This window comes from Tamandua tetradactyla, chromosome 17 (assembly GCF_023851605.1).
Source record: "Tamandua tetradactyla isolate mTamTet1 chromosome 17, mTamTet1.pri, whole genome shotgun sequence".
Classification (NCBI taxonomy): domain Eukaryota; kingdom Metazoa; phylum Chordata; class Mammalia; order Pilosa; family Myrmecophagidae; genus Tamandua; species Tamandua tetradactyla.
In genome coordinates, this window is record NC_135343.1 from 77,562,599 (window position 1) to 77,576,694 (window position 14,096).

General features: G+C 36.5%; 1 protein-coding gene across 1 annotated transcript in view; it reads right to left on the reverse strand.

Annotated features, from left to right (window-relative positions):
- NLRC4 (NLR family CARD domain containing 4) overlaps nucleotides 1-14,096 on the reverse strand; it is a 45,480-nt gene that overhangs the window by 4,383 nt on the left and 27,001 nt on the right. Inside the window, 2 exon segments of the mRNA XM_077134748.1 lie at nucleotides 10,557-10,682; nucleotides 12,286-12,368. Of these exon segments, the coding sequence (XP_076990863.1) occupies nucleotides 10,557-10,682; nucleotides 12,286-12,368 (209 nt within the window).

Below are 14,096 nucleotides of genomic sequence, written 5' to 3' on the forward strand. Positions count from 1 at the left end.
GTGGTGTACTTGGCCCATGTGCATGGGAGTAAATTACTTCTTGTTCATGCCTGAGACTGAGCTTGGCACATAAAAGTAAACCCTGGGAGAAGATGGTGGCTTAGTAAGGCGCGCGGGTTTTAGTTCCTCCTCCAGAACAACTACTAAAGAACTAGAAACAGTACAGAACAGCTCCTAGAGCCACGACAGAGACCAGACACACAGCATACCCCATTCTGGACCGGCTGGACTGGCTAAGAGACTCTGCTGTGGTGAGGTCCCCGAGAGGCACGCGCTTCCCTGGGCAGCAGCAGCTGGTGGCCGGAGCCCCTCCCTCCCTCCTTCCCGTGCCAGCTGGGAGCTTTGGATCGGGTTCCCCAAGCCGCAGTGACCGGAGCCCCTTCCACAGACGCAGCTTCCCGGGCCGGCTGGGAACCTTGGATCGGCGGTTCCCCAAGCCGCGGCGGCCCTCCCACACGTGGCTTCCCGGGCCGGCTGGGAGCCTCGGAACAGTGGTTCCCCAAACTGCGGTGGCCGGCGACCGCACCCCCTTCCACACACGCAGCTTCCCGGGCTGGCTGGGAGCATCGGAACAGCGGTTCCCCAAGCCACGGCAGCTGGCGACCCTCCCCTACAGGCGACTTCCCGGAGGGAAAGGAAAGAGTCTCCAACAGTAGTAGAGACTGAGCCCAACCTAACACCAATAGTGGCATTAAGGAGGATGCGGAGAAAGAGGCACACTTATCCACTGTTGGTGGGAATGTCAAAGGGTGCAACCACTGTGGAAGGCAGTTTGGTGGTTCCTCAAAAAGCTGAATATAGAACTGCCATACGACCCAGCAATACCATTGCTAGGTATCTACTCAAAGGACTTAAGGGCAAAGACACAAACGGACATTTGCACACCAATGTTTATAGCAGCATTATTTACAATTGCAAAGAGATGGAAACAGCCAAAATCTCCATCAACAGAAGAGTGGCTAAACAAACTGTGGTATATACATACGATGGAATATTATGCAGCTTTAAGACAAGATAAACTTATGAACCATGTAATAACATGGATGGACCTAGAGAATATTATGCTGAGTGAATCCAGCCAAAAACTAAAGGACAAATACTGTATGGTCCCACTGATGTGAACGGACATTCGAGAATAAACTTGAAATATGTCATTGGTAACAGAGTTCAGCAGGAGTTAGAAACAGGGTAAGACAATGGGTAATTGAAGCTGAAGGGATACAGACTGTGCAACAGGACTAGATACAAAAACTCAAAAATGGACAGCACAATAATACCTAATTGTAAAGTAATCATGTTAAAACACTGAATGAAGCTGCATCTGAGCTATAGGTTTTTGTTTTGTTTTGTTTTGTTTTGTTTTGATTTTACTATTATTACTTTTATTTTTTTCTCTATATTAACATTCTATATCTTTTTCGCTTATGTTGCTAGTTCTTCTAAACCAATGCAAATGTAGTAAGAAATGATGATCATGCATCTATGTGATGATGTTAAGAATTAATGATTGCATGTGTAGAATGGTATGATCTCTAAATGTTGGGTTAATTTCTTTTTTTCCGTTAATTAAAAAAAAAAAAAAAGAGAAGGGATAATTGGAGATGAAGGGATACAGACTGTACAACGGGACTGGATATAAAAACTCAGAAATGGACAGCACAATACTACCCAATTGTAATGCAATTATGTTAAAACACTGAATGAAGCTGCATGTGAGGTATAGGTTTTTTGTTTTTGTTTTTTTTTTGTTTTTTTTTCTTTCTATTATTGCTTTAATTCTTATTCTGTTGTCTTTTTATTTCTTTTTCTAAATCGATGCAAATGTACTAAGAAATGATGAATATGCAACTATGTGATGTTATTAAGAATTACTGATTGTACATGTAGATTGGAATGATTTCTAATTGTTTTGTTAATTCTTTTTTTAATTAATAAAAAAAAAAGAATAAAAAAAAATAGTGGCATTAAGGAATAACTTCTGACTACTAAAAATAGGCCCTCAGCTCAGGCGAAACTGATCAAGGCGGAAGTCGCCGATTGGGCTAACTGAAAAAGAGGAAAGTGGGTGAAACAGAGCCTTCTGCGGCTGTTTCTATGGAGGCTTGGTTGCCTCTGGGCTCAGAGTTGGGATTACATAGGTTACAACTGCCGCGAAAGCAGAAACAGGCTGTTTTTAGGGCTCTCTACCACCTGAAACTTCCCCGCGGGAGGGGTAAAACACAACTCAGGTGGAATCCCTCTCTCAAGGAATTCAGATCCCAGGATTGCACAATTTGAAGCCATTAAAACCAACCTACAACCTTGCCTCTGTCTCCACCACACACCCAGCAGCAAGAGTCTTCCAAAGTTAAAGGAGCCACAACATCTTTTGCTGGAGGGATCCGCAGACAGACAAGCACCACATACTGGGCAGGATAAGAAAAACAGAGCCCAGAGACTTCACAGGAGAGTCTTTCAACCTGCTGGGTCCCACACTCAGGAAAATCTGATTAAATGCCCAGAGGCCAGCAAAAAATAACAAATTACACCAGGGAAATTGAAGATATGGCCCAGTCAAAGGAACAAACCAATAGCTGAAATGAGAAACAGGAGCTGAGACAACTAATTCTGAATATACGAACAGAAATGGAAAACCTCTTCAAAAACCAAATCAATAAATCGAGGGAGGACATGAAGAAGGCATGGGAGCAACAAAAAGAAGAAATGGAAAGTCTGAAAAAACAAATCACAGAACTTTGGGATTGAAAAACACAGTAGAAGAGATAAAAAAAACAATGGAAGCCTACAATGGTAGATTTAAAGAGACAGAGGATAGAATTAGTGAACTGGAGGATGGAACATCTGAAATCCAAAAAGAAACAGAAACTATAGGGAAAAGAATGGAAAAATTTGAGCAGGGACTCAGGGAATTGAATGATAATATGAAGCGCACAAATATACGTGTTGTGGGTGTCCCAGAAGGAGAAGAGAAGGGAAAAGGAGGAGAAAAACTAATGGAAGAAATTATCACTGAAAATTTCCCAACTCTTATGAAAGACCTAAAATTACAGATCCAAGAAGTGCAGCGCACCCCAAAGAGAATAGACCCAAATAGGTGTTCTCCAAGACACTTACTAGTTAGAATGTCAGAGGTCAAAGAGAAAGAGAGGATCTTGAAAGCAGCAAGAGAAAAACAATCCATCACATACAAGGGAAACCCAATAAGACTATGTGTAGATTTCTCAACAGAAACCATGGAAGCTAGAAGACAGTGGGATGATATATTTAAATTACTAAAAGAGAAAAACTGCCAACCAAGAATTCTATATCCAGCAAAATTGTCCTTCAAAAATGAGGGAGAAATTAAAACATTTATAGACAAAAAGTCACTGAGAGAATTTGTGACCAAGAGACCAGCGCTGCAAGAAATACTAAAGGGAGCACTAGAGTCAGATACAAAAAGACAGAAGAGAGAGGTATGGAGAAGAGTGTAGAAAGAAGGAAAATCAGATATGATGTATATAATACAAAAGGCAAAATGGTAGAGGAAAGTATTACCCAAACAGTAATAACACTAAATGTTAATGGACTGAATTCCCCAATCAAAAGACATAAACTGGCAGAATGGATTAAAAAACAGGATCCTTCTATATACTGTCTACAGGAAACACATCTTAGACCCAAAGATAAACATAGGTTGAAAGTGAAAGGTTGGGAAAAGATATTTCATGCAAATAACAACCAGAAAAGAGCAGGAGTAGCTATACTAATATCCAACAAATTAGACTTCAAATGTAAAACAGTTAAAAGAGACAAAGAAGGATACTGTCTACTAATAAAAGGAACAATTCAACAAGAAGACATAACAATCATAAATATTTATGCACCAAATCAGAATGCCCTAAAATACATGAGGAATACACTGCAATCACTAAAAAGGGAAATAGACACATCTACCATAATAGTCGGAGACTTCAATTCCCCACTCTCATCAATGGACAGAACATCTAGACAGAGGATCAATAAAGAAACAGAGAACTTGAATATTACAATAAATGAGCTAGACTTAACAGATATTTATAGGATATTACACCCCACAACAGCAGGATACACCTTTTTCTCAAGTGCTCATGGATCATTCTCAAAGATAGACCATATGCTGGGTCACAAAGCAAGTCTCAACAAATTTAAAAAGATTGAAATCATACACAACACTTTCTCAGATCATAAAGGAATGAAGTTGGAAATCAATAATAGGCAGAGTGCCAGAAAATTCACAAATACGTGGAGGCTCAACAACACACTGTTAAACAACCAGTGGGTCAAGGAAGAAATTACAAGAGAAATTAGTAAATATCTCAAGGTGAATGAAAATGAAAGCACAACATATCAAAACCTATGGGACGCAGCAAAAGCAGTGCTAAGAAGGAAATTTATTGCCCTAAATGCCTATATCAGAAAAGAAGAAAAGGCAAAAATTCAGGAATTAACTGTCCACTTGGAAGAACTGGAGAAAGAACAGCAAACTGACCCCAAAGCAAGCAAAAGGAAAGAATTAACAAAGATTAGAGCAGAAATAAATGAAATTGAGAACATGAAAACAATAGAGAAAATCAATAAGACCAGAAGTTGGTTCTATGAGAAAATCAATAAGATTGATGGGCCCTTAGCAAGAGTGACAAAAAGAAGAAGAGAGAGGACGCAAATAAATAAGATCAGAAATGGAAGAGGAGACATAACCACTGACCTCACAGAAATAAAGGAGGTAATAACAGGATACTATGAACAACTTTACGCTAATAAATACAACAATGTAGATGAAATGGACAAGTTCCTAGAAAGGAATGAACAACCAACTTTGACTCAAGAAGAAATAGATGACCTCAACAAACCAATCACAAGTAAAGAAATTGAATCAGTCATTCAAAAGCTTCCCAAAAAGAAAACTCCAGGACCAGACGGCTTCACATGTGAATTCTAACAAACATTCCAGAAAGAATTAGTACCAACTCTCCTCAAACTCTTCAAAAAAATCAAAGTGGAGGGAGAGCTACCTAATTCGTTCTATGAAGCCAACATCACCCTCATACCAAAACCAGGCAATGATATTACAAAAAAAGAAAACTACAGACCAATCTCTCTAATGAATATAGATGCAAAAATCCTCAACAAAATTCTGTCAAATCAAATCCAGCTACACATTAAAAGAATTATACATCATGACCAAGTAGGATTCATCCCAGCTATGCAAGGATGGTTCAACATAAGAAAATCAATTAATGTAATACACCATATCAACAAATCAAAGCAGAAAAATCACATGATCATCTCAATTGATGCAGAGAAGGCTTTTGACAAGATTCAACATCCTTTCCTGTTGAAAACACTTCAAAGGATAGGAATACAAGGGAACTTCCTTAAAATGATAGAGGGAATATATGAAAAACCCACAGCTAATATCATCCTCAATGGGGAAAAATTGAAAACTTTCCCCCTAAGATCAGGAACAAGACATGGATGTCCATTATCACCACTATTATTCAACATCGTGTTGGAAGTTCTAGCCAGAGCAATTAGGCAAGAAAAAGAAATACAAGGCATCAAAATTGGAAAGGAAAAAGTAAAACTATCACTGTTTGCAGACGATATGATACTATATGTTGAAAACCCGGAAAAATCCACAACAAAACTACTAGAGCTAATAAATGTGTACAGCAAAGTAGCAGGTTACAAGATCAACATTCAAAATTCTGTAGCGTTTCTATACATGAGCAATGAACAAGCTGAGGGGGAAATCAAGAAATGAATTCCATTTACAATTGCAACTAAAAGAATAAAGTACTTAGGAATAAATTTAACTAAAGAGACAAAAGACCTATACAAATAAAACTACAAAAAACTGTTAAAAGAAATCACAGAAGACCTAAATAGATGGAAGGGCATACTGTGTTCATGGATTGGAAGACTAAATATAGTTAAGATGTCAATCCTACCTAAATTGATTTACAGATTCAATGCAATACCAATCAAAATCCCAACAACTTATTTTGTCAGAAATAGAAAATCCAATAAGCAAATTTATCTGGAAGGACAGAGTGCCCCGAATTGCTAAAAGTACCCTGAGGAAAAAAAAAAACGAAGCTGGAGGTCTCACGCTGCCGGTATTTAAGGCATATTATGATGCCACAGTGGTCAAAACAGCATGGTATTGGCATAAAGATAGATATATTGACCAATGGAATTGAATAGAGTGCTCAGATATAGACCCTCTCATCTATGGACATTTGATTTTTGATAAGGCAGTCAAGCCAAATCACCTGGGACAGAACAGTCTCTTCAATAAATAGTGCCCAGAGAACTGAATATCCATATGCAAAAGAATGAAAGAGGATCTGTATCTCACACCCTATACAAAAGTTAACTCAAAATGGATCAAAGATCTAAACATTAGGTCTAAGACCATAAAACAGTTAGAGGAAAATGTAGGGAGATATCTTATAAATCTTATAATTGGAGGCAGTTTTATGGACCTTAAACCTAAAGCAAGAGCACTGAAGAAAGAAATAAATAAATGGGAGCTCCTCAAAATTAAACACTTTTGTGCATCAAAGAACTTCATCAAGAAAGTAGAAAGACAGCCTACACAATGGGAGACAATATTTGGAAACGACATATCAGATAAAGGTCTAGTATCCAGAATTTATAAAGAGATTGTTCAACTCAACAACAAAAAGACAGCCAACCCAATTACAAAATGGGAAAAAGACTTGAACAGACACCTACCAGAAGAGGAAATACAAATGGCCGAAAGGCATATGAAGAGATGCTCAATGTCCCTGGCCATTAGAGAAATGCAAATCAAAACCACAATGAGATATCATCTCACACCCACCAGAATGGCCATTATCAACAAAACAGAAAATGACAAGTGCTGGAGAGGATGCGGAGAAAGAGGCACACTTATCCACTGTTGGTGGGAATGTCAAATGGTGCAACCACTGTGGAAGGCAGTTTGGCGGTTCCTCAAAAAACTGAATATAGAATTGCCATACAACCCAACAATACCATTGTTAGGTATCTACTCAGAGGACTTAAGGGCAAAGACACAAACGGACATTTGCACACCAATGTTTATAGCAGCATTATTTACAATTGCAAAGAGATGGAAACAGCAAAAATGTCCATCAACAGACGAGTGGCTAAACAAACTGAGGTGTATACATACGATGGAATATTATGCAACTTTAAGACAGAATAAACTTATGAAGCATGTAATAACATGGATAGACCTAGAGAACATTATGCTGAGTGAGACTAGCCAAAAACTAAAGGACAAATACTGTTTGGTCCCACTGATGTGAACCGACATTAGAGAATAAACTTGGAACATGTCATTGGTAACAGAGACCATCAGGAGTTAGAAACAGGGTAAGATAATGGGTAATTGGAGCTGAAGGGATACAGACTGTGCAACAGGACTAGATACAAAAACTCAAAAATGGACAGCACCATACTACCTAATTGTAATGTAATTATGTTAAAACACTGAATGAAGCTGCATCTGTGCTATAGTTTTTGTTTGTTTGTTTGTTTGTTTTTTTAATATATATATTTTTTATTTTTATTTTTTTCTCTATACTATCATTTCATTTCTTTTTCTGTTGTCTTGCTATTTCTTTTTCTAAATCGATGCAAATGTACTAAGAAATGATGATCATACATCTATGTGATGATATTAAGAATTACTGATCGCATATGTAGAATGGAATGATTTTCAAATGTTGTGTTAGTTAATTTTTTTAATTAATTAATTAAAAAAAAAAGTAAACCCTTACATTTGATAGCCTGTGGCACTTCTCCACCTTGCAAATCCTTGATATGATCAAGTCATGGTCTCATTCCCCTAATATCTACCAAAAGTCACTAATATGTATCAAAAGACTACTGAGGTGTGTGTGTGTGTGTGTGTGAGGGTAATTCAGTGGTAGAATTCTTGCCTGCTGTGCAGGAATCCTGTGTTTGATTCCTGGCCCTTGCACTTCCCAAATAAACAGACATGCAAGCAAACAAATGGGAAACAAAACCAAGCAAAAAAGCTCATCAAATGCTGATGCTATAAAGGGATAGTCACATAGGAAAAGAATGAAATGTGACCCCTGCCATACCGCATACAAAGAATTTCAAAAGACTGCTGAAGTGGAAAGAGATAGATAATCCCGAGAAGCACACATACACAGACAGGCAAAAAAAGCCAAGCGCAGATATGACTAAAATCTGATCCACCTCCTGAAAGCATAGTGGGCACAAAAAATTCTGTAGTAGCACATCCCTGGTTTAGAGAATGGATTTATAGAATATATGGTTTTCTCCATGGTTTTCAATCTTGGTTAAAATGCAGTCAGTCTCCAAAATGTGCAACAGGGAAAATGCGAACACCTCACTGTTTCCACAAAGAACACAAATCATTCAGGACACCAATGGCATACAATGATTATTATAATAATGACACATTTACTATGTAATAACATCCAAACTCTTAAAAGGCTGATTGCTCCAAAATTTTGGTTGGATTGCATTTAGGTAGATTTGAGTACTTTAGTGCCATGAGAATGAAATGAATGTTTTATTTTTATTTCAAAAAATTGTAGAATCTTTAATTTTCATATCTGCATTATATAGGAAGATAAATTACCCTGTTTTTTTGAGATGTTTTGCAACTCAGGCATTACGGAAAGAAATACATTTACATATTTTATAATAGAAAGTCCACTACTCAATTTGAAGAAAGGAATAATAGCCCAGGCATCTGCTCTGGAGAAAAAATAAATGTAGGCTACTGATGACTTTTTAAAAAATAATCTTGAAATCTTCCATTTAGAACATTTGATTTTGTAAACATTTCTTTTTCTTTTTGCTACTAATGTCATTATTATTCAATATTGAATTGCTTCCAGTAAAGAAATGTATTAAGATTAAAAACTTTATACAATTAAAAAAAATTGGGTAGATTGAAATACTGTGGGTCAATGAGAGGGAGGAGTCAAGGTGTGGGATGTATGAGTTCTTTTATCTTCTTTTTATTTCTTTCTTTTGGAGTGATGCAAATATTCTAAAAATGATCATGGTGAAGAATACACAACTATGTAATGATACTGTGAGCCATTGATTGTATAATATGGTTGGACTGGATGTGTGTAGTTATTTCTCAATAAAATTTTTTTTCTATTTCCCTCTCTTTATGGTACTCTAAATTATTCTAGAAATAGATATATTCTAGGTTGATAATACCAACATTGCAGAGCTTGGGGGAAGCATTCAGATAATGTTTGTAATGTATTTAGCATGGTTCCTGGCACAAAGTAAGCCCTCAAAAAATGGTCATGGTTGTCATAGGAATGCATAAAGCTTAGAGGTTGGGAGCATGAGTTTTGCAGTTAGTTTGATTCCTGGATCCCCTCCTTAATAATTGTGTAAACTTGGCCAAGTTATTCAACCATTAGCTTTAGCTCTAGGGATAATTATAGCTACACAGTAGGATTGTTGTGAGAATTCATTGAGATGAAGTATGTAAAAGTTTCTATGTTAAGAGTAGCCATGTTTCTTGAAGACAAATGCATAATGATATAGCTTTCACAATGCGACCGCGTGATTATGAAAACCTTGTGTCTGATGCTCCTTTTATCTATGATATTGACAGATGAGTAGAACATATGGGTTAAAAATAAATAAATAATTGGGAGAACAAATGTTAAAATAGATTGAACTACTAGTGAACAATGAGAGGGAATAGTAAGGGGTATAGGAAGAAAATGTTTCTCAAACAACTGAATTAATGTGTTTGTTCTTATGTAGGTTGTATAAAGAAAAAGAGGCCAGTCATGTTTTCATTGGAGGATGTGTTGTCTTTAGGTAAGAAGCAGGAAATAAAAGAACAAGCCCAAGGGGAGAGAGGGACATTTTTACTGAGAGCTGAAACAGGAAAAACAGGAGCAGACAAAAAGCAGGGCACTGGGGGAAAACAGCGTCTATAGGAATTCTCCCTGCCCTGAAGGACCTGGGTCCCTGTGATGAACCCTGTGTCCTGCTTGCATTCCTGAAGTAGCTTTGATCCACATTCTTTCTTGTGTCCCATCCATCTATGATGGGTTTATTTTTTTTACATGGGCAAGCACTGGGAACCGAACCCGGGTCTCCAGCATGGCAGGTGAGAACTCTGCCTGCTGAGCCACCGTGGCCCAACCTCTATTAAGTTTTATGTCATGATAAAACTACCATATCAACTTTTATATATTGTCTCTATGCTTTAATTCAAACATAGCCAACTAGTCAGGGAGAGGGAATTCAAAAACATATCTAGCGTCTGCCCCATGAGTGTGGTTACAACCTCGTTATGTAGAATTTATATTAAAGGTGGTGGAAGACTGGAATAGGAGTGGGGAAGATGCCTAGGGAAACCAATATAGTCACAAATACACAAAAACACCCTTGTCCTAAGTAGACAATCAATGTTAAGAGTTTTAACAGATCTTAGTTTCAAACTTCCATCAGTAAAAATATTAGAAAAGCAAATATCTGACCTCATTTTGTAGCATCTTCTTCATTCATCTTAATGTTGTCCAATATGAGTTTCATAATATTTCTTAAATTAACCAAGTTGTCAGTCAGAACACTGGCCAAGAGAGAAAGGATTAGTCTATTTTCAGCTGTCATTTATGAGATTTCTATTACAAAGCAAGATACTTTTGTTTTCACCATGGGCAAGAAATGCTCACAAAATGGAGCAATTTGAGAGTCAGAGATGGGCATCTCACTTAACTGTAAGCATTTCTCTGACTATAATGGGATATAATGGAATATATTATGTAATATAATAGAAAGATAAAAGAGAAATTTCCAAACAATACACTTCTAGATAACCATGGCTCAAAGAGGAAATTAGAAAATATTTTGGGAAAAAAATCCCAAAGGAAGAAGGAAATAATAAAGGTATGGGCAAATCAATTAAACTGAAAAAAGTAAAGCAATAGAAAAAGTACAATGAAACTAAAAGCTGGTTCTTTGACAGGATCATTAAAATGGATAAAAAGAGAGAAAACACAAATAACCAATACCAGAAATGAAAGAGGGGACATCACTACACACACAACAGATGTTAAAGGGAATAGGGAAAAATAAGAACAAATCCACAAATAAATTTGACAACATAGATGTGATGTATCAATTCCTTGAAAAACCAAAAACTAGCAAAACTCCACCAATATGAAATAGATAATCTGAATAATCCAATGACTATTCAAAAATTGAATTGGTAGTTTAAAATTGCCAATAAAAATAATTCTGAGGCTCAGATACTTTCACTTAAAATTCTACCGATATTAAAAGACAAAACAACACAAATTCACAAATGCACTTCCAGAAAATAGAAATAGAGGGAATATTTCCCAACTCATTTAATGAAGCTCCCATGAAAACCAGACAAAGACAGCACAAGAAAAGAATGCTTCAGGCCAAAATCACGCATGAACACAGACATAAAAATCCCCAGCTAAATATTAGCCAATAGAAACCAGCAATATATAAAAAGAATAATACACCACAACCAAGTGGAATTTATACAGGGAATGAAAGGCTGTTTCAATACTTGAAAATCAATCAGTATAACACATGATCTTAATATCTAAAGGGGAAAAATTACATGATCATATAAATTGATGCAGAAAAAGCATTTGACACCATCCAACATCCATTCACATGCAAAAAATTCTCAGCAAATTAGGAATAGAAGGGAAACTTCTGCCAACTGATGAAAGGTAACTACAAAGAAATCTCATTAAACATAATGGTGAAGTACTGAATGTTTTCTAAATACAGGAAAAAGACAGGAATATACACTCTCACCACTCCCATTCAACATTTTAATACAAGTCTTAGGACTTTTAGTGAAAAGGATACAGATTGGAATAGAAAAAAATAAAGCTGTCCCTTTTTGCAGATGAGATGATTGTCTATGTTAAAATTATATGAAATCTACAAAAAGAAAAACAAAGACCACCCATAAAACCCCCGGAACTAATAAGTGTGTTTAGCAAAGTTGTAAAATACAAGGTCAACACATGAAAAACAAACAAACAAACCAAAACACTACAATTGTTTTTCTATAAAATAGCAATAAACAATTGGAAACCAAAATTTGAAGATCCATATGCTGAATACTACAAAACAATGATGAAAGAAACCAAAGGAGATCCAAAACAAAATAAAATAGAGCAACCAAGTTCACAGATTGGAAGACTCAACCTAGAATACATAGCAATTCCGCCAATTTGGTTGAAAGATCTAATGCAATTTCAACTAAAATCTCAACAGGATTTCTGGAAGATAATCTGATTCTAAAATTTATATGGAAAAGTAAAGGAACTAGAATATTTAAAATGGTTAGGAAAAACAATAACATTGGAGGAATAACACTACCCAATGTAAGATTTAATACAAACTATAGTTAAGATAGTATGGTATTGCATGGAAACAGGCATATAGATCAACAGAAGAGTCAACAAAATTAAAACTTTGGCTCTATAAAAGTCACATTAAGAGAATGAAAAGATTAGCTACAAACTAGGAGAAAATATTTGCAAATAACATATCTGACAAAGGACTTTTACCCTGAATACATAAAGAATTCTATAAACTCAACATTAAGAAAACTAACAAGCCAATTAAAAAGTTGGCAAATGATTTAAACGGGTACTTCAACAAAGAGTATGGGCAGTTGGCAAATAAGAACATGAAAAGTTGTTGAATTTTTATTAGCTATTAGGGAAATGCTAATTTAAACCACAATGATTTAAACCACTTCTTTCCACAGTTCTAGTTGCTCCATATCTTCATCAGCACTTTTTATTGCTGTTCCTTTTTTTTAATTGTAAAGTGGCTAAAATAGAAAAACATAGATAATCTTACATGCAGTCAAGGAAGTAAAGGAACAAGGCATTCCCCCATCGTTCTCCCTCTCCTCAAGCCACCTTATTCCCTGAGGCACAACAGTATTGAGATTAGGCTAATAAATAACCCAACAATGGCCTCTCAGTGGTTAAGTGAAAGAGTCCCACATTTCTCAATATAAATCAAAACCTAGAAATGCCTAGGCTTAGTGAGGAAGGCATATTGAAATCTGGTATATGCCAAAAGCTAGGACTCTTGTACCAAACAGCCAACTTGTGAATGCAAAGGAAAAGTTCTTGAGGAAATTAAAAATGGTAATCCAATGAACACATGAATGGTACAAAAGTGAAATAGCCTTATTTCTGATATGGATTAAGTTTCAGTGGTCTGAACAGAAGATCAAACCAGCCACATAATTCTCATAAGCCAATGCCAAATCTAGATCAAGGTCTTAACTTTCTTCCTTCTTTGAAGTTTGAGAGAGCCAAGGAAGCTGCAAAAGAAAAGTCTGACACTAAGAGAGAGAGGTTCAAAAAGTTTAAGGAAAGAAGCCATTTCCATAATATAAAAGTGCAAGGTGAAGCAGCAAGAGCTGCAGCAAGTTATACAGAAGATCTAGCTAAGACCATTGATGAAGGTGGCTACATTAAATAGATTTTCAGTGTAGACTAAACAGCCTTCTTTTGGAAGAAGAGGCCATCTAGGACTTTCATAGTTTGAGAGGAGAAGTCACTGTCCGGCTTCAAAGGACAGGCTGACTTTCTTATAAGGGGATAATGCAGCTGGCGATTTTAAATTGAAGTCAATGCTCATTTACCATTCTGAAAATCTTAGGGTCCTTTAGAATTATGCTAAATCTACTCTTTCTGTATTCTAGAAATGGAACAACAAGGCCTGGATGACAGCACATGTGTTTACAGCATGGCTTACTGACATTTTAAGTCCAACATTAAGACCTACTACTTAGATAAAAAAAAGATTCTTTTCAAAATATGACTGCTCACTGATAATGCACCTAGTCACACAAGAGCTCTGATGGAGATGTATAAGAATAACATTATTTTCATGCCTTGTTCTAGTTTGATAGCTGGCAGAATGCAATACACCAGAAACAGAACAGCTTTTAAAAGGGGGAGTTTAATAAGTTGCAAGTTAACAGTTTTAGGCCATGGAAA